Source organism: Heterocephalus glaber, unplaced genomic scaffold, assembly GCF_053883595.1.
Source record: "Heterocephalus glaber isolate CG9 unplaced genomic scaffold, H.glaber_assembly_v1.0 deba00000347, whole genome shotgun sequence".
Lineage (NCBI taxonomy): Eukaryota > Metazoa > Chordata > Mammalia > Rodentia > Bathyergidae > Heterocephalus > Heterocephalus glaber.
The window spans coordinates 41,622,461-41,643,916 of NW_028258143.1; the positions used below are offsets into that span (position 1 = coordinate 41,622,461).

Here is a 21,456-nt window from a genome sequence, read left to right on the forward strand (position 1 = left end):
GGGTGGATGGTGGGCGAGTTGCCGCTTTTCGTCGTCCCCACTGCTCCCCCTCCAGCTTATCACGGTGACTCTCAGCAGCAGGGATTTATTTAGGTCTGTATGTAGTTTTAAGGGTGGGGGATGCAGTAGGGGTGCCAAGGACACGCAGGACCTGCTCACAAAGCACCGGTGCAGGTGTTGTGTGCTTCTGTATTAACTGGAAAAGACAGACTCTGGAACTTTTACAGGGCGAGAAGAGGCCACCGGCTCGCGCTTTGTGTACTTTGCACTTGAAATCATTACATTCAACTGAATATTTGGCTCATTCGGATCCGAAAAGTCTCCTAGCATCATCGAATTCCCTCCTCCACCCCTCCGCTCAAAAGGGGGGAAGGGGGAAGGTAGGAAAAATGTTTAGTAAATCGCACATTTTTGGATCTTCTAAAGCAGTGGTCACAAAGCTTAAAGGTGACACAACAGAGCTCACGTAAACCAACACACATTCCCCACTCCCCAAGCCAACAATAAAATCATCCCCTTCAATTTGCCATGATCGTCGCGACCAGGAGCCAGGTGATTATCCTAATTAATGTCTATCTAATTAAATTACTGTCAGCAGTTAACCAATGGCAGGAGCCGTTTCATCGGCTGCACAAGCAGCGAGATCAAAAGTGAGCCTCTTCTGATTGCTGCATAGTGTCAATTGGCCAATCTCTTCTCCCAGGGAAAAAAAAGTAAATCAAACCTTTGAGAAGCATTTGCTGGTTGAAGTGCTTTCTGTCTAGTGAGGGGGTCTGTGGATTTCTAGTTTATGATAAATAGGACTTTAAAAACCAGGGACGGGAGGGCGAGCGTTCAGGTTCTAGAGCTATGCAGCTGGAGCACTGCCTTTCTCCTTCTATCATGCTCTCCAAGAAATTTCTCAATGTGAGCAGCAGCTACCCACATTCAGGCGGATCTGAGCTTGTCTTGCACGATCATCCCATTATCTCGACCACTGACAACCTGGAGAGAAGTTCACCTTTGAAAAAAATTACCAGGGGGATGACGAATCAGTCAGATACAGACAATTTTCCTGACTCCAAGGACTCACCAGGGGACGTCCAGAGAAGTAAACTCTCTCCTGTCTTGGACGGGGTCTCTGAGCTTCGTCACAGTTTCGATGGCTCTGCTGCAGATCGCTACCTCCTGTCTCAGTCCAGCCAGCCACAGTCTGCGGCCACTGCTCCCAGTGCCATGTTCCCGTACCCCGGCCAGCACGGACCGGCGCACCCCGCCTTCTCCATCGGCAGCCCCAGCCGCTACATGGCCCACCACCCGGTCATCACCAACGGAGCCTACAACAGTCTCCTGTCCAATTCCTCACCGCAGGGCTACCCCACGGCCGGCTACCCCTACCCACAGCAATACGGCCACTCCTACCAAGGAGCTCCGTTCTACCAGTTCTCCTCCACCCAGCCTGGGCTGGTGCCCGGCAAAGCGCAGGTGTACCTGTGCAACAGGCCCCTTTGGCTGAAATTTCACCGGCACCAAACGGAGATGATCATCACCAAACAGGGAAGGTAATGCTACATTCTGGGCTGCCGCTGCTCCAGGCATGGCCCGCCCAGGTTGTCACCGCCGCGCCGCGGCAGCGACGATTTGGGATCGGGAGCGGAGTGGAAGGCGCTCGGGGCGCCCTGGAGTTGGCTAGTTTTGGAAGAGGGGAAAGTGGAAGGGATAACCGCTAAGGCGATGTTGGTAGGGGGGAGATGCTGTACCAACGCGGTCGGAGAGCCAGTCGGTGGCCGGAATTAAGGCGAGAAACAGGAAAAGCCCCGGCTGGCTGCCGGGCGAAGGGAGGGACGCACCAACGCCCGCATTTACGGACAGGTGGAGACGCAGGTCGCCAACCTCGCTCTCCACCTGAGCGGCGGTACCTGAGGACTCCCCATACAGCTCACTCGCTGCTCTGCCCGACTTCAGTCCCTCTCCTACCACCCCTTTTCTAGACCAGCAAACATTCGTGCATCTGTGCTTGGAGAACAAGTTTTGCTTTGCTATCTGGCGCCCCGCTTCTAGCATTTAATCTTTAACATTTATTTTCCTTTTTTCTTGTTTTCTTCTCCCCTTAATTTAAACAGGCGCATGTTTCCTTTTTTAAGTTTTAACATTTCTGGTCTCGATCCCACGGCTCATTACAATATTTTTGTGGATGTGATTTTGGCGGATCCCAATCACTGGAGGTTTCAAGGAGGCAAATGGGTTCCTTGCGGCAAAGCGGACACCAATGTGCAAGGCAAGTCCTTCCAATTAACACGTTTTCTTGACACTTATTTAGGTGAGAATGATTAATTAAAGCCTTTGTGGACTGGCTCGAACGACTTTTAAAACGATCGGCCAATGACTTCTTAAAGAAGACGAGGGGGACAGGGGGACAGACTGAACGTGAGAAGGGGGAGGATTATGCAAAAGCTATTTTAATCATCCCCAGTTAATGGGAAGAAAGCACGGTCTAAAAAAGCCCAGCTAATGGGCCTCATACTGGAGTAAGGTGCGCGCGCGCGCGCTTGTGTGTGTGTGTGTGTGTGTGTGTGTGTGTGTGTGTGTGTGTGCATGCTGAGGAGTTGGGACTGGGCAGTGCCCTGGGTTTATATGAACAACGTATTTCTTTCCCTAGGAAATCGGGTCTATATGCATCCGGATTCCCCCAACACTGGGGCGCACTGGATGCGCCAAGAAATCTCCTTTGGAAAATTAAAACTTACGAACAACAAAGGAGCTTCGAACAACAATGGGCAGGTCAGTGGCTCAAGGGCTCCTCTCCCCCCCACTCTCTCTCTCTCTCTCTCTCTCACACACACACACACACAAACACTTCTTTGGCCAGTTTAAAGCGGCAGTCGAAGCTAAGTACTTTCTTTGATTCATTAAAAACACTTTAAAATTTTATATTTCCACTCTCCAAAATTATATTCTATCTGTAAAGTTGCCCCCCCCTCACGTCCAGAGTTCCCAACATTTCCAAGTACAAAAGAGAAGGAAACCCTCGAGATCTGCAGGTTTTGAAAAATCTTTGTTCCTCCTTAAAGGCGGATTTCGGAGATGGACCCGAGGAACGATTATCAGATTCCCTTTTTCTCCGGTGCCTAGGCAAATCCTCGCTCCTAGAGGTGCGAGGGCCACTAGGTCAGCAGCCAGGCGAGTCCTGGGGACAGGAATCTGGGGCTGCGGGCTCCCTGGTGCCTGGCTCCGCGCTGGGCGAGCAGCCGGCAGCCCTGAGCTATGCCCACGGCGGCCGCGAGTTAACGCGCCGCCCGGCGCTCTCCTTTCTCTTCGCCGGACAGATGGTGGTTTTACAGTCCTTGCACAAGTACCAGCCGCGCCTGCATGTGGTGGAAGTGAACGAGGACGGCACGGAGGACACCAGCCAGCCCGGCCGCGTGCAGACATTCACTTTCCCCGAGACTCAGTTCATCGCTGTCACCGCCTACCAGAACACGGATGTAAGGAGGCCTGGGGCTGGGCGCGCCGCGCGGTGCAGACTTCTCCAGCGCTCCCCTCTCCCCGGGGCCTCCTGGGCTCCGGCAATAGCAGTGCTGACATCTGCAACAGTTGGGGGCGTCCGGGGCGTAGTAGGGCCTGGCACCTACTAAGCACCTTCCCTAAAATCCGAGCCGGTGCGAGAAACGCTTCCTATTTGTCTCAGACTCGGTCACCCAGACCACCTGTGATGTGGCCAGGATTTCTAGGGCCTCTTGGTTGGGGAGTTTTAAGTTAGTCCTCAGACTAGTACAGACGAAAATGTTTTTTAGAAGTTCCTCTAGGAAATAAGCAGAGCTTCCTCCTGTATTTTATTCTTAACAAGGTTTGGCATCTAAAAAACGTTTTTAAAAGTCTCGGAATTGATGACTGGAATGAACAGACAACACTATCACCGTTCGGGGGTATCAAAAAAGCATATTCATAAATGAGAGCTAAGGCGTTTTGAACCTCATTATTTGTATGTTTGCAAAAACTCATTTTAGTGGCTAATTTGGCTACTAGGAGTGATAGAGATTTTTGTGTTTGTTTTACTCATTGGAAAATACCAAAAATGAACACATGATTTTACTTTAACTTAAACCCGATTTTGAAATAAAATTTGCTGGATCTTCAGGTTGTGAATCAGAAGCAACTAACTTTTTAAAATTTGGTGAAAAAATAAAAAATAGGCAGCATTTGGTGGTGAATTCAAGTTCTCCTTAAAGATTTTTGTTTGTGCATCATAATAAGCATTTTTAAAATGTGAGTTTGAGCCAATTTAGAACATATAAGAGAGATAATTGAAAGCAATATTTTAGTTTTATGCATCATTAATTTAAACATGTTCCTCATAAGTTTCATGATGCTTTCTCTTTCTTTTCCTTTTCATTTATTCTCAAATTTTTCAGTTAGAAAAATCTCATGTGATAAATGAAAATGTAGGCTGTGAGCCCATATAAGTGGAAGATGATATATTCTTAAGCACACATACATACCCTGCTGTATATAAGGTGAGATTACAGTCATCATTTTTCTCTTTTCTAGATCACACAACTGAAAATAGATCACAACCCCTTTGCAAAAGGATTTCGGGATAATTATGACACGTAAGTCATTTTGCATGCTCCTTCTTAAATAGTTGTAGAATTGGCCTTTAGGTGAAGGGTGGATTGTTGTGTATAAGTTTTTTGGAAGCTAGAATGTGTAAGGGCAGAGTTGTTTGAGCCTCCTTCCCCTCATTGGTTGTTTCTCCTCTCTGGTGACCTTGTGGCTTAGTATTTGTATGGGTTTGGTCAAAGGTTTCCTCTGCCTATTTTTAGCTTTCCTGTGAATTACAAAGTTGTTGGCGGCCTCTGGGACTGGCTGGCTGGGGAAGCTGCCCTGATTCTCGTCGGGGTGTTGTATGTGGCGCTGCAGATGCTCAGCTCAGATTGTCTGTGTCTGAAACGGGCAATTCTGCCTGAAAGTGCATGTGGCTCTGGCAGTTGTTACAGTCTCCTTGGCATATGTGACTTTTATTTACCCATTTCCAAGTTTTGTGAAATAGCATTTCCTGTGCAAGTTTACTGTGGACTGAATAAAAATGTGTACCCACCACAGGAGAGTTCATGAGCAGAACCACTGTCACAGTGGTTTCAAGCTTTGCGAAGGACTAAGATGTTTATGCTATATATTATTTATAAGCTTCAAAAGAAGAATATTTCCACTAATCTTTTGCATCTATGTTTTAATCAAATGTGTTGATTCCCTTTATTGAGGTCTCCCTCACTTATCTCTATCTCTTTTCTAGCAAAGTCTGTTTTCTGAGGGCAGTAGTAGGTGTAAACTGAATGTTTTCTGGGCTGTTTCTGGAACTCTCACTTAGGGCCAGTCATAGTGCCTATGAGTTCAGATAGTGTCATACAGCAAAGTCTAAATCTGGATTGTGAGAGTTTGCCCACTTTTTCTGACTATAAAAGGGATGAGTTTGTGGCTTGTATTGAGTGCTTGGGATAGAGTTCAAAAGTTGAAGCTATCTAGATTAAAAGTGTGGAGAGTCAGGTGGCTGCCTCTATTAAATCTCCAGGCAGATATCCATCTTCCCACCTGATATTTTATAACAAACTGAATAGAGAGTCATTGATATCACTGTCTATAATATATATAATATACATATATATCATAATATAATATATCCCTCAAAAAAAGTTCAAGGGAAGTAAGTTTCATCAACATGATTTTCCAGAATAAAAATCTTGACTATTCTAGTTCTCACTGTGAAAAGGTGGGCCCATCACAGTGGAAAGAATGTGGCCCAAGAGACCAGAGATGGTGGAGCAGAGTCCTATAGATTTTGAGCTTTTAGTTCTGCTGTGAACATCTGTTCAAAAGCATTTTATTTGCACAAATCAATTCAGTAATCTCATGTGGGCTGGGACCTGGCTAGGCATCTAAACTATCTGTTGCAGACAGCTTGTTATCTTTTAAAAATATTGTGGTGGTTAACAGAGAAGATATTTGTACCTTGCTAGTTATGCTCCCTTCCTGCCTCCCTCTACTACTCTTATTTGAAACTGGAATTAAATTTCAGGAGAAAAATTTTGTGTAGTAGTCAGAATGCACCTGAGCAGCCACTGCCATTCTCATCTGCTCCTCCTCCTCTGGATGCCTTCTGGTGGAAAAGCCACTTCCCTTTCTTAAATCACTATACATTTTCATAAAAATCTATCTATACAAAGAGATACCTTGGGTGTTTAGGGGACAGGGAAGAGTTGAGTGGTTTTTGACATGCTCTTCCCTCTTTCATGTTAGTTATTTGGGAATGGCTTGGCTTTGGAGATATAAGGAGAGGCATAAGAGTTCAGGGGTACTAGCAGGTTGCTTGGCCAATCACCAGGGAATCTCCCTCCTAAAGGATTAAGGTCTGACAAGACTGAGGCTCTCCTTCAAAACAGTCTGTTGACTAAAGATTAAAACACTTATGTGTGAGCTAAATAAAAAAGGAAGCATGTGTGTATGTGTATGAGAAAACACTTTTAATCCTCATCCAATCCCTGGTTCCCTCTCCATTCTAATGGGATTTTCTCATGGCCTAAGTTAAACTTTATTTTATCTAAGGTAATTCCCAACAACACAACCCCTGTTGGTGATTGGACAAGTTATTTAACTTTCCTTTGCTCCAGTTTCCTCATTAATAATGTGGGACAATAATAGTATCTAACTTAAAGGATTGTTGTGAGTAAAGTAAGTTTCCATCTATACGACCCTACAGATAATAGTGCCTGGCACATATTAGCTAAATCAAGGTTAATGATTATTAGTCATAGATTGCTTAGAGGAGATTGATAACTGTACTTAAGAGTTTGCCCCCAAGTTTTTGCCAATAATGGATCAAAAGCTGGATAGAGAAGGTGAAAATAAAGAATACATTTTATTTTAAAGAATTTTATTGGCATCAGGGATATAGCTCACTGGTAAAGGGCTTGTCTAGCACACATAACACCTTGTGTTCAATCCCCAGCACACTCCCTTCAAATTATTGATTGATGACTTTCTAAATAATAATTTTTGTTTGTTTGCATTGATAAAAGTGGGGGTTACATAGGGGCTCACATAGGGGAAACAATGGGAAAAAGTACCTTGGAGATTTCGAGCAGCAATCCTCTTGTTCTCCAAAGGCCTGTGAAGGCCAGCTTTTGAGTATTACTTATCTCAAGGGCTTACCCCCGGTCCCCATGTGAAAAAGGGGCAAAGAAATCATCTGAACAATCAAAAGGACACTAGAGGTCTTAAAGGGTGGAGGATGTGGGTACCTTGTTTAGAAATTTCACTCAGAAACCCATCACAGAGGAAAGGCCCACTGGGCAAACAGCACTGTGGTACCTCTGCCTCAATGTGTGTACCTGTGCTGGAGACGGGGGAACAGAGCCCTCAACTGCCCTCCTCTCCTGTGATCTGTGTACTCAGCAAGAGAACTTGGGAAGAGGGAAGCCTTCCGCTGGATGCTGTGTCCTGCTCCGGCCCCTTTCCAATCCCACTATGTCTGTCGGGGAGGATGCAGGTCTGTGACCTTCTGTGGTCTCCATCTTGTATGGCAAGTGAGAGTTACAGATGGAAGGTGTGGGGGTGGGCAACCCGTGGAGGTGGTTTTCCCTTCTGCACCCTAAAGGTATCTACGTCCGCGCCACCCCTCGGTTCTCTCTTTCTCCCTCCCTCGCAGGATCTACACGGGCTGCGACATGGACCGCCTGACCCCTTCGCCCAACGACTCTCCGCGCTCGCAGATTGTGCCCGGCGCCCGCTACGCCATGGCCGGCTCTTTCCTGCAGGACCAGTTCGTGAGCAACTACGCCAAGGCCCGCTTCCACCCGGGTGCAGGCGCGGGCCCCGGGCCGGGCGCGGACCGCAGCGTGCCGCACACCAACGGGCTGCTGTCCCCGCAGCAGGCCGAGGACCCCGGTGCGCCGTCTCCCCAGCGCTGGTTTGTGACGCCCGCCAACAACCGGCTGGACTTCGCGGCCTCGGCCTACGACACGGCCACGGACTTCGCGGGCAACGCGGCCACGCTGCTGTCGTACGCGGCGGCGGGCGTGAAGGCACTGCCGTTGCAGGCCGCGGGCTGCACGGGCCGCCCGCTCGGCTACTACGCCGACCCGTCGGGCTGGGGCGCGCGAAGCCCCCCGCAGTACTGCGGCGCCAAGTCGGGCTCCGTGCTGCCCTGCTGGCCCAACAGCGCCGCGGCCGCCGCGCGCATGGCCGGCGCCAACCCCTACCTGGGCGAGGAGGCCGAGGGCCTGGCTGCCGAGCGCTCGCCGCTGCCGCCCGGCGCCGCCGAGGACGCCAAGCCCAAGGACCTGTCCGACTCCAGCTGGATTGAGACGCCCTCGTCCATCAAGTCCATCGACTCGAGCGACTCGGGGATTTACGAGCAGGCCAAGCGGAGGCGGATCTCTCCCGCGGACACGCCGGTGTCCGAGAGCTCGTCCCCGCTCAAGAGCGAGGTGCTGGCCCAGCGGGACTGCGAGAAGACCTGCGCCAAGGACATAGGCGGCTACTACGGCTTCTACTCGCACAGCTAGGCCATCCCTGCCGCCCGGGCCGCTCCCGCCGCCGCCCCCCGCCCCCCCCCCCCCGCTTCTGCGCCTAGGCCCCACTCGCGCACCCTCGCGTGTTATTTGACCCTCGGCGACCGTCTGAGGCGAATAAGTGCAGGTCGCCCACTATGGTTTTAACCTTTTCTTTGCACAGCCGTCTCTGCAGTTAGCGCACCATCCTTCAACTATGCTGTAAACCTTTTGGTTTTCCAGCTCATTCTCCTAACACATCCTCCTCCCCCTGGTCTTTTTCTCACCCCCTCCTTCTCTTTCTTGTAAGGAAACTCTTCACCCTTAGGAGACCTGGGCAGACCTGTCAGGCAGCAGCGATTCCGACCCGCCTTGACTCGGCCTCTCCATTAACCATAAGATGTTGACTCTAGAACCTGGACTCACCCAGCGCGTCCTTTCTTATCCCCGAGTGGATGGATGGATGGATGGATGGTAGGGATATTAATAATTTTAGTGGAACAAAGCCTGTGAAATGATTGTACATAGTGTTAATTTATTGTAACGAATGGCTAGTTTTTATTCTCATCGTCAAGGCACAAAACCAGTTCATGCTTAACCTTTTATTCCTTTCCTTTTTTTTTCTCCTTTCATTCTTTCTCTCTTCTCGTTATTTTCTTGTGAGATAATTAAAAACATTTTAAGAGGCTCTGGAAACATGAAATACTCCATAGTGATGGGTTCCTCACTTCTCCTCAATTAGTTGCATGAAATAATAACCAAGTGCCCTAATGCACACAAATAGCTGAGGAGAATCCGCCCAAACACCTGTAAAGGATAGGTGTCTGTTTATAGGCAAGTTGACTAAGTGGCATGATGCCTGCAAAGCAAAGTTAACTGGAGTTACATGTTTTCCTCCCTTCCTCCTAAATAGAATAGCTCGACATCAGCAATATTATTTTGCCTTATTTGTTTTTCCCCAAAGTGCCAAATCCATTACTGGTCTGTGCAGGTGCCAAATATGCTGACAAACTGTTTCTGAATATCTTTTCAGTCCCCCTCCACCTTTATATGCTGTAAATCTTTGTAATGAATACTCTACTAATGATATAGATGACTGAACTGTTGGTAACTATAGTGTAGTCTAGTGAAGATGAATTGTGTGAGTTGTATATTTTACTGCATTTTAGTTTTAAAAATGATCCCCCCCCCCACTTAGAAACAGCTGAAATTTGACTTCCTTGGGAAAACACTAGCATTAATGCAAGTATGACTGATTTTCCCCCTCTAAGTCTTGTTATATTTGATAAGGAGCATCAATCCCCCTGGAAATAGATTAGTAGGATTTCTAATGTTGTGTAGCAAACATATACATTTTTTGTATCTTAAAATTAATGTGAAATATGCATCATACACAATATTAAATCTAGATTCCAATCCATGGGGGAAATTTTTCCTAATAGGAATTCAGGGTCTAAACGTGGTATATTTTGGCTCTTCTGTAAATCAAATGTTGTGATTTTTATATTTGTTTTGTTTTGTCTGTGAACTGAATAATTTATACAAGTACACACTCCATGAGAAACGTTTTGTTTTTTGCTCGTTTGTACTGTCTGTGTATAACAAGTAAAATAAACCTGGTAAAACACTAACTATGGTGTTTGAAAGCAGTTTACAGTTTGAATATAATTTAATAATTATAGTTGATTGCTTTTAAGGAGTAAGGAAGGCTATCCTGTCCCCACTCTAATATGGGACAGTGTGTTTAATGGGAACCACTTCCTATTCCTGCCTTAAATTTGTTTTCTAGCACTATCAGGAGTTGCCTTTTCCTTTTTATTTACAATTATTTAGGTCTGTATTAGTCAAGTTTCTCTTTACCGCGCTTATTTTTTTTTTCCAGGAAAACATACGCACTTTCTTCATCATATCTCTCTGAAATTGGAAATGATGCGAACAGGAAAAGGAGGGTTTTTATATAAAAAGTTAAAAATTTCTTTAAATTTTACAAAGTAAGGCAGGAGGCGTTGGGTGAGAGTAGGGTGTAATTTAAAGCGTATCAAGATAGTCTGTTGACCTCAGATGTCGAAAGTTTTGGTCTTAGCCAGAGGCCTTGGAAGTGAGTAATGAATCAGTAAACGCAAATAAAATGGTCTTTCTTCAGTGGTTTCGGGGAATTGTGTAAGAACAAAGACTAATAGAACAATCTAGTGGAATGGCTGTTAAACTCAGTGTTTAAAATTTGCTTTGGGAGCTCCCTGGAGGCCACTAATCTATTCCTCTTTAGTGGAATCCCTACGCCAATCCTATCCAAGCCAGATCTCCACCCCTTGAGAACAAATGCAGAAATAGGGAATTTCGGCTCACGGGCTCTGCACCTTAGTGAAGGTGTCAGAAGAACTCTGCCTTTACCTCGCAGCCAGAGAAACGATTTTGTACTTTTGTCTCCAGAGAAAGGTGGCCCAGGAAAGAGGCAGAAAATGGTTTAAGATTCTTGTTTAATCTGGGCCGCGCTCAGGTTATGGCACTAAATTTACCACCACGTAGAGACTGTCCTGTGACCCTTTTGCAGTTTGACAGATGTAAAGGGGCTTCAAAGTTCCAATTAAAATGAAAATTCGAGGGAGAATGAAACTGACTTGCCTTCCCTGGACAATTCCGCCACTAGACGGCGTTTCGTGGAGTTTTGTCTGCCACGCGGAAAAGCGATAACTGATTTTCCTTTGTGTTTCCTTCTCCCTCCCCACCTTTAAGAACTAAAGAGGAGGACGCAAAGTACAAAACACGGTGTACTTAGAGCGAGGGAAGTGGAGCTGGTGTTCTCCGCCACCCACTCGCCCCGGGCGGTGCTACCCTGACCCGCCGCCCAGTCCAGCCCCGAGACCGGCGCAAGCGCGGTCCCGGGTGAGCGGCCCGGGGGCGAGGAGTGCTCGAGCTTGTGGGCGCGGGGCCGCGGAGGTCAGGGCTCTAGGCCGCGGCGCGCGCGCTAGCCTCTCGGTTTCGGGGCCTGGTCGCGGGAGCGCGCGGCGCCGGCGGGCCCGCAGCCCTCCGGGCAGTCTCTGTGAGCCGAGGAGTCGGTGTCAAGTGCGTAAACGAAGCTCGTCGAAGCCAAGGATACATTTCACAGGAACGTAGTGCCTTGTACTGAAAGACGCGGTTTAGCTTCTATTAGGAAGCACTTAAAAAAATTGGGGAGGTCGTTTCCCTTGCAGCTCTGCCACCATCTGCTGTGTGGACTGAGTCAGCGTGAGGTAAATTTGCAGCCACGCGCTCTTCTCGGAGGCTGTGTGCTTTCTTGGCCCTTTAAAATATGATCATTTCTCTTCGCTTCCAACAAGTATTAGGTGGCTTGTGAAGTGACACTGTCAGTGTGTCTGAGAAGTTGCTGCAGTTATAAGGAAATCGGAGTTTGGATTTGGGAGGCCCAGTGGGAATCAAAGTTCGCGTCCCAGGTTGGAATTCGAGTTTCCTTTCTTCTCCCTGAGGGAAGGCGCCGGGGTGAGGACGGAGAGGGATGGCGAGTCTACTCTGAAAACTCAGAGGTGCTGTTTTCGACCGTATCTTTGCAAGAAAGACAAAGGAAGAAAGAAGGCGAGCACGCGGTTAGGTCTTCCTTCTGGCTCCCGCCTTCCCGCCACACGCGGCCCGCGCCATTTTAACTCGGGTTCAGTCGCTCCAGGCTCCAGGCGGAGCGCGGCGGCCACAGGAGCCGCTGGGCCCGAGAGGCTACGCCCTGCTTCTCAGCAGCCCGTCCGTGCTGACCGAGGCGGCCCGGAGCACGCCCCGGGGGAGGCCGATGTGGCCTCGAGGCGAGGCGAGGCCAGGCCAGCGCAGACCTGCGAGTGTCTCTGGCGGCCGGGGCTCTCCAGCTCCGCCGTGGGGCCAGCGCGCTGCGGCCCTGGGCTGCCCAGCCTTGGGGCCAGGTCCGGGGTCCGGGCCGGTCCAGGCCGCAGGTCTGACCTCCCGCACGCTGCTCCTCCACAGCCAGGCCTAGCGACGGTGGAGGGCTTAGCGTGTGAACAGCCCTTTTAGGACTAACAGGGACTCACCGACCAGTTTGTTTCCAAAAATCAAATTGCTTTTTAGAATCTATTTACAGCACCACAACCTTTAAAATGTAGTAACTTAGGACCTGTGGAGAAGTTCCTGAACCTCCGTGTTTCCTGACCCAGTTTTTATGGTGGTGGGGGGGAATATTTATTTATGTATTTATTTATTTCAGCACTGCATCATTAAAGGGTGTTCTACTTTCTGTTTACGATGCAAGTTAGGAACAAAAACACTGCTGAATTTGAGGTCATTTTTATTCCCAGAGAATTTAAAACGCACGTGTTGGGACAAGGTTTTATGTTCATAAATCATTTTATAAAGCATTCCTCGGAGGCATTGTCCTCAGAGGCAACACGTTTGTGTGTGAGGCTATAAGTTATCATGAAGGTATGATGACTTATAGCAAGGGGATACATAAAAAAAAAAAAAAAGTAGATTCTTTATTTTAAAAAGTTACTTAGATTGCCTTGGAAGAATCAGTAGACAAACTCGTATCTGAAGTACTCAGCAACTTTAAGGCCTAGTGATTTTGAAACGCTTAGTTTACTCTGGTATGTTAGCTGAGACTTTAGGCAAGTCGAGTCTATGTGAATTGTTGAAGTTATGGTCAGATTTACTTTTGCCAGAACAAGAGTCTCTCGGAACAGCTGGGCAAGTTAGGCAAGATTTTGAGCATTGCATTTTACTTGGTTTATTTCAGCTTTGAGATTTATGTGTCTTCTGGTTCTCATCTTCGACTTGTGTGTTAGGGTGCCACACACTTAAAAATACATTCATTTGAAAGAAAACCCCATTGCTTTCATAATAAACTTGATGGTGTACAAGTCATTTGTCTCATCTGAACTGATTATATCTGCCTTGCGTGTATTTTACACCCACAGTATGGTTTGCAGCGGTGTTCAAGGCATGGCATGAAAATTTTGATTTGAATAGTTCCATTAAAGCAATGGAAAAAAAACACCCATGGCTTAATAGACCTTCTAGTGATAGCTCCCCTTCTTACTATGTTAACTCTGAAATAAATATGTAATCTAGTATTAGGAACATGGCATTTAGAAGACCCTTGCTGGTAATATTTAATTTAATAAACATGCTAACTGTGACATTATTATTGCAATGAAGCTTGTACCACAAGCTGATTTTTTCAGGTTGTTTGACCTCTTACTTATCCCTAGATTCCTTATAAACATATCTTGCAATTTATATCTTGAATTGTGTTTTAAAATTGTTTTGGATTTCAACTCTTTAAAAATATCAGTTCGACAGGACATTCATTTTATATACAAAGCATTTATACTTGGGTATCATAGTACAGCTTTTGTAATGCGCAAGAGGGAGTTTCAGTGACAAGAGCATTTCTAGGGTTATGCTTCTTATTGTTTTAACTATTAGTGTTATGCTCCAACACTAATAGAAAAAAATATGAGATTAAGTTTCAGAGTAAGAGTTGACTGTATATTTTGATGATTATATTTTTAAGAAATGGCAAATTATACTTTCTGCTTAAAAAGAAAACAAATCTTATATTGGGTTTGGTGCCTATATTAGGTCTATTTAGGTGTAGGTTTAGTACATCTCTTATTGTTAGCAAAAGTGTACTACTATATGGGAAAAAGCCATTTCAATTCAGTCTTATTTCAGGTGTGTAAAAGAAAAAGTCAACAATGTTGTTCTCAAACCACAGGGTCTTTCTAACTCATATTTAAACTTTCAAGATGTAGTTGTCATTTATTTTGCCATTCCTAGTATGAAAGGAAAGGCATTTTTCAATCTTAGGAAAATTCAGAAGCAATTTTTTGGTTCTCAGTTAATTCAGTTTCATCTTAAAAGTTCAAATTTAGCAAAGCACATGTTCCCTTGTTCATGCCAAGTGTGATAAAAACTAGTCGAAAAATAAAACCATTGCAAACAAGTAGAGCACTGCACTCCACTGCACACTATACAGGCCACATCATTTCTAGGTCTGATGTCACTGCTGACTGGGCAGCCATTTGTGAGTACAAATAAGTCAGCCTTTGAAGGTTGATATAAAACACTACTATTTCAGATATGTGTTTTAATTGTGTGTTTAAAATGTCCTCTTTGAATAGTGACATTGACACCCAGGAACTTTCAAACATTTGCCATCTCTAACAAAAGTTCATTCTTTTTGGAGCCCCACGTGTTATTTTCTCCCAATGTATTAGAAGATAATACTTCCTTTGCTTGTATTTAATATAGGAATTAGCAAAGTCACCTGTCCTTCTTTGTGAGGTAGTCAAATTAGGCTATTTTGGGGAATTATATCTTTCTTAATCAGTTTAATCTGTTTATACTATTAACCTATCACATATGTTTAGTTTAATATTTTTAAGCTTCAATGAATAAAATATACGTGCATGTTGTATATTCAGTTTAGGCCACCAGCAGTTAACACAGACATTTTATGGGAACTTTTCAGCTATAAAGATATCTGTTATTTCAGATGACTTGCTCAATTGAGAATTTATTGAAGTCCAAACCATTACCTCTAATTAAAATTGTTTCAAAGGTGGCTAGTACAGTACTTTTATAACCTGATGTGTTTTTGATTGAAAATTATACTTTTGCACATAGTTTTACCAAACAACAGCAATGTTTACTATTTAGCACCTTCCTTTGAGAAAATAGAAACTATAGTGAAGACTTACCTTTTGACAGTTTACTTACCATTGAAATGCTATATATTTTGTTCAAATAAAATCTTGTCTTTTTTACTTCTGTCTTAATTTTCTAGTTTTTAAATGACTAAATTTTTAATAACTCTTAGAGCTCATTTACCTTTGGGATTCACTTTTTAAATTGATGCTGACATTCTGCTTTGTTCCTGTGGAGAAAGTAAAAGAAACATACTGACTTCCTCCTCAACAAACTTGTTCCTTCCTACTCCAACTCTGCTCTGTGACACTCAGTTTGCCCTCTCGCCAACAACTTTTTTTTAACCTACTCTTTTTTTTTTCTCATGCTACCACCCTCAATCTGAATCTTTAATAAAAGCTATGCCTTAGTCAATAGTTTGCTTATTACAGGCCTAAACTTTTATGCTTTCCCCAAAAGTAATTGTATAATTTTTCAGATAAACATCAGATGTAACCCCTTTTATTTAACCCTTCTCACACTTTAAAAATATTCTTGGGACTTTTTTCCTATATGTTTCTAAAATCACTTCATCTCTTCATAATTCACTTTTCTATTATTTCTCTTTGCATTTGTGGAAGGACAATCTAAAAATTTTAATCTCTTACTGGCATTTCTCATTACACATAACATTCTTAGCTATGTGAAGTACTGCATTTATCCCTGATCTCTTTTGTACTTAGAATCCATTTGTCAGTGTTTTCTTTGATCCTATTCAGTTCAACTTCCTCATTTGCACAGACATTACAATCTTTCTTACTATGTTCAGCACTTCACTGTTAACTAAATTCAATGGCCTTATTACAGACTAATCTTTATTCTCTTAACTACTTTAAGTCATAATTAGCCCTTTTGGTGATTCAGAAGTACAGATTCTACACCTCATTCACTTATCCCTTCTTCCACTTTTTCTTTATGGCTCTCTGCTTGCTTGTTCACTTATTAATTCACCCATTCATTTCATAGGTTTCTACAGGGTTTGCTTTTCACAGGGTATGTCCTCATAATCACTCCTAAATAAATTTGCTAGACATGTAACTAGTGATATGGAAGAATGGCTGGGAGAAAGATCTGGAAGTGTTTTTCTTTTTTTTTTCTGGTACCAGGGATCGAACTGAGGACCTTGCGCTTGTGAGGCAGGTGGGGAACCACTGAACTAAATCCCCACCAGGGAGTGTGTTTCTTTTTCTTTTCTTTTTTTTGGTACTGGGGATCGAACTCGGGTCCTAAAATGTTATCTGTACTTTCTTTTGTTTTTTTTGGTACCAGGATTGAACTCGGGACCTTGCGCTTGCAAGGCAGGCACTGGAACCGCTGAGCTAAATCCCTGGCTCTGGGAGTGTGTTTCTTTTTTTATTTTATTTTATTTTTGGTACCAGGGATCAAACTCAGGACCTTGCGCTTGTGAGACAGGCAGCAGAACCACTGAGCTAAATCCCTGGCCCCTAGGGAGTGTGTTTCTTAATGTGTACCTTCAACCCATTGCTTGACAGTCTTCACCTACTTGATGATTTGTATTTCTTGTAGCCTAATGCATTTTACCTGCATTTTTCTATTTGTCTTTCCTTGAATTATTTGATACAAAATCATGCTCTTTATCCTTAATCTAAGTTTAACATGATGAAAATTAAAAGATTTTTTTACAAAAAGTTAATTTTTCTTAGTATTAATTCAATCCTTTTGGAAGATTGCAATGTGAAGTATACATGCCAACACCATTAAAAAGGGGGGGATTTTATGGTTATACAGTTATATATACTATATCTTATTAACTGAACCCCTTCCTCTATGTAGCCATGAACAAACAGACCAACAAACTCCCACCCAAAACCCAGAATATGAAACCTAAGAGATTCAGTGCTCACAGATCATGAAAAATAGTTTTTCTTGTATCACTTCTTTGGAAAATTGTGTTCCTGAGTTTAAACCTAAAGATGCAGACATTTAAAAATTTCATCTTCAGTTCTTTTTGCTTTATAGTTAATTTTCAAAATACAAATGTGTGTGCATGCACATGTGTGCATGCACGTGTGTGCACACACACACGTGTGTGTGTGTGTCTGTGTATGTATGTATAACAGCATGATGAACCTGGAGAACAGGAACATAAACTCAAGAAATGTGATTTTTTTTTATGCTCTTTGCATTCTGGTACCTAGATACTATCAGGATTGTGCTCTTTGAGGGTCTCCTATTGGAATCTGAAGAAGTACCTTTTAGCATTCTTTTATCTTTGAAAATAATACTTCCTAACATTAGAATCAGGAGCCTTTAAATTTATTGTTACTTAATTTGCATATAGAATCATTCCATTTCAGTAAAAAGTTGATGACAATACACCACATCAAAGTAATGTTTATATGAGATAACTGAAGATTTGTAGCTGGTGTCATGGAATATGCATATCTCAAAGGAACTTGACTCCAGTCATACAGTAGAAAACAGTGAATACAAGTAAGACATTTGATGAGAATTTTCACTGTACTTATTTGTAAAATGAAATTATAATTAGATTTTCCAAATACCTTTCAGCTTTAAATAACTGTACTTTTTGTGGAATTCTGATTTTCTATGCAGTTTGAATTAAAGTGTGCTAGGGTAGAACTACCTCTAAAGCAGTGTCTTCAGAGTAATAAATATATACCTATAGACAGAGAAATTTTACAAAATAATTAATTTTAACACATTAAATATACTCTGATTTTTAAAATTTTACATTGAATTTCATTGAAAAGAAAATTCTGGCTATGACTTAGTAAATTTAATTCATGGTTCTCTAAAGGACAGTGGCTTAAAGTTTGAAAAATGCAGTGCTGTTAATTTGACTAGCCTAGAATGTCCTTAGTTTCCTCTTGTTTCTATACACATTTTAATATTTATTTTCTAGAATGATAGAATATATAAGCAAAATTGAGAGTATCATTTATTTTTCTTCTCATTTATTTTTTGAGACAGCGTCTTGCTATGTAGTTCAGGGTGGCCTTGAATCTACTATATAGCCCAGACTAGCCTCAAATTCACTATGATCCTTCTGCCTCTGGTTCCTGGGTGTTGGCATTACAGGCATGCACTACTACGCTCAAATGGAGTGAATCACGTGTTTAATAATCTACTTGAGTACCTAAAAGCATAAAGGGTGGTTGGACACAGAGAGATTGTCCTTTACAATGTTCTTCCCATTATGAGCTGTAATTTAAAGAGATTTTTAAAGGTGTCTTTTTTTGAGATTGCTGTAATTTAGGATTTAACATTTTAAAAAAGCATTTCCTCTCTTTGTCTCACATGCATGTATACACACACACACTCCAAACATATTGATTTATTGAAAAGGTCACTTGTCTTGGGGATAAGCAGGCCCATACTTGCTGGTGTGGTTCTTGTGTGAACTGCTTCCTTCCTTTCCTGACAGGCACAACTAGATAGAGGGAAGAGGATAGTGGCACTTCTCATATGCTTTAGGTCATTGGCTTCACATCACATTCACCAGGGGAATTTTGAGACTTCTGATGTCAGAATTTGTACCCCATATCAAATAAATCTGGATGTGAATATCTGGTGGTAAGATCCAGGCATCAGCACTAAAGATTCCTAGGTAATTATTATGTGGTGCAAAGACTGGGAACCACTTCTCTACATTTTTTTTGTTTGATATATTTTTTTTTTTCAGTGAAAGGAATGATGGGGTGGTTTGTTTTAATTTTAATAGCTGCTGGCGAACTCTATCCAATTTCATGCCGAGGGTCTACAGTAATAGCAACTTTTAAAAATTGAAAATAGGCACATAGATTTAAAAACAATTATTTTCAAATGCTTTCCATATTTTGAAAAATGTATTAGTGTGGTCACCTTTTATATTTTATTTTTGGTAATGGAGATTGAATCTAGGGCTTTTACATTGAGCTGCACTCCAGTCCCAGCCTTCCAGCCCTTTTTATTTTTTTAAAATTTTGAGACAGGGTCTTACTTATTACCTATGCTGTGCTCCAACTCTCTGTCCTTGTACCTCAGCCTCCCATAACGCTAGGATTATAGGTGTATGCCATCATGCCTGGCTGTCGTCATCTTTTAGAAAAGGTAGTTTATCCTCTTAATTATAAGAGAAAAGCAGCCTAAAGTATTTTCACTTTCTGTATTGAAGAAGCATTTGTACTGCTCCTGCAGTTTATTATGATAAAACATGATGATTTGTGTAGTCTCTGGAAACTATACAATCATCCATAAGGTAGCCTTTATCTGGATAGAATGAAATTGGAAGGTTGTCTGGGAGGATTGCATGTTTGACATGTGATGTCATTCGCCAAAGACTAACTGCCATATTATTCAGAATAGTCTTAATCCGTAGAACAAATACAGAATTCTAAGGGCGGGAAGTCAGTTTAGACAGTGTCAGTCATATAGCATAGCTGTATAGAGGGATTACCTCTAAATATGTCAGATGAAAAAATTTCTTCCTCTCAATACAGGCTAGATACAAGGAGCTTACTCAGATAGCTTCCTATTCTATGGCATCTTCCCAAGTCATTCATTTTCAAGTGGTTGCATCCATTTTAGTCATGAAGAGAAAGTCACCCAGCAAACTGAGTCACAAATTAATTTACATATTTGAAAAGTTCTTGTATTCAGTGTATTGTAATAGAAATATCAGAAACTTTACATTTTTTTTTCAGATTCAGAATCCACTAAAATGTGAAGGGCTATTGTTTGCTATTATTCCCAGGAATAATGGTTCAATGGTAATTTATTATGTTTGTATTTTATATAATATTTGTATATGGAAGCATTATACTATAGAAGACAGGATGAATTGAGGTCTCTTTATTTGCTGAGAAATATAATGTAGAATATGAAAATTCACCAGCTGTGGGACTTGAAAAGGCTAAAACTCAAAAGGTTAAAAGGAAAAAGCTTGATTAAATATATTTTGGAATTTACTAAGCTTAAATTATTAGAAAAAAACCTTGCAATTTAGCTTGTAAAATCTTTAGAAATGTGCAGATTCTGAGATTTAAAAATAAATGAGAAACAACCAGAAGAAAAGTTAGTTATTGATTCTACTTATTTCTTAGACTGTGTGCTACTCACTTCTCCAAATGCAATATTTCATCTGTGCTAGAATTAAGTATTTATTAATGTTCAAGAAACTAGGCAGTCATATGACCATGGCTTATTATAGCTTACTCCTAAATTTAGAAGTGTTCCCAGATTGAAAAATGGTAAATGGAATAGAGAACAAATGCACAGTTTTTGGTTTATTCCTTGTTTTGGATTTAACATACATTTTGAAATTATATTTCATTATCCTAATTTTACTGTACTGAGCCTTTTAAAAGAGTGAAGTAAGATTGTTGTAATTTCTGAGAGTCCAAGTTTTATTTGTATAAATTATACTTTTTTGTTTGTTCATTTAACATACTTCCTAGAAATGATGTATAGTCAATTTTTCGTTATTTAGACATTTCCTATTTCTGAATTGTCTGTGTACATTGCTTCTCACTGCTTCCATCTGCCAATCTTTTGATTACTTTAGCTTCTTATTTTTACTTAATAAAAAGAAAAATTTATGGTAAAAATGAAATCTGTTTATTAGTGAATGCAATTTGGCAAGAAGGAGGATACAGATATTTCTAAAATGAAATCTTTGGACTAATGAATTTTATTTGCTCTTTTTGTAGTCTTAAACTATTATTAAACAAAAAGGTTTACTTATTATGTGTTGCTAACTAAAAGCAATGTCATGATATTTCATTTCTTAGAAATCCTAATGAATATGTCTTTTCCAAGGTGAATTAAGGTGTTTAAGACAGGAATACCTGAACCAAAGCTCAGAATTTCTCTGGTGTTAGTAAGCCTACTTTGTAGATATCCAAAGTGGATGTCCCACAATTCCTTGTTTTCCTGTGGATTGTCAGTTGAGGAAGAGTAATAAAGGACTTGGTGCAACTCCCTGGTTTATGTTTTTGTTGAGGGTTATTGTAGCTTAGATGAATTTTCTTTCTCTGTTGCTTTCACAACTTTGAGAAATAAATTTCTCTTTTTCACAGAAAGATAAAAGATCAGGGATTCTTTAAAATAAACTGATATAACAAGGACTTTTCATATGGATTTAATTTTTTTTTTTTTTTTTTTTTTTTTGTGCTGGGGATCGAACTTGGGACCTTGCGCTTGCGAGGCAGGCAGCAGAACCACTGAGCTAAATCCCCAGCCCTGGATTTAATATTTTAATTTAGCTTTTGTTGATTCCTGACGG

The 21,456-nt window shown here is 42.3% G+C and overlaps 1 protein-coding gene across 1 annotated transcript; it reads left to right on the forward strand.

Moving 5' to 3' along the window:
* The first annotated feature begins 609 nt into the window (after positions 1-609).
* On the forward strand, positions 610-13,382 carry Tbr1 (T-box brain transcription factor 1). The gene is made up of 6 exons (XM_004835870.4): positions 610-1,541; positions 2,103-2,257; positions 2,639-2,760; positions 3,306-3,464; positions 4,528-4,589; positions 7,682-13,382. The coding sequence occupies exons 1-6, from the start codon at positions 850-852 to the stop codon at positions 8,538-8,540; spliced, it is 2,049 nt and encodes a 682-aa protein (XP_004835927.1). The 5' UTR covers positions 610-849; the 3' UTR covers positions 8,541-13,382.
* The last annotated feature ends 8,074 nt before the right edge of the window (positions 13,383-21,456 follow it).

Bases quoted from the DNA above. Each gene is read 5' to 3' on its own strand.
- Tbr1 (XM_004835870.4), top strand. From the start codon at position 850: ATGCAGCTGGAGCACTGCCTTTCTCCTTCTATCATGCTCTCCAAGAAA. The intron at 2,258-2,638 runs GCAAGTCCTTCC...TTCTTTCCCTAG, and splicing joins AGCGGACACCAATGTGCAAG to GAAATCGGGTCTATATGCAT. The intron at 4,590-7,681 runs GTAAGTCATTTT...CCTCCCTCGCAG, and splicing joins TTTCGGGATAATTATGACAC to GATCTACACGGGCTGCGACA.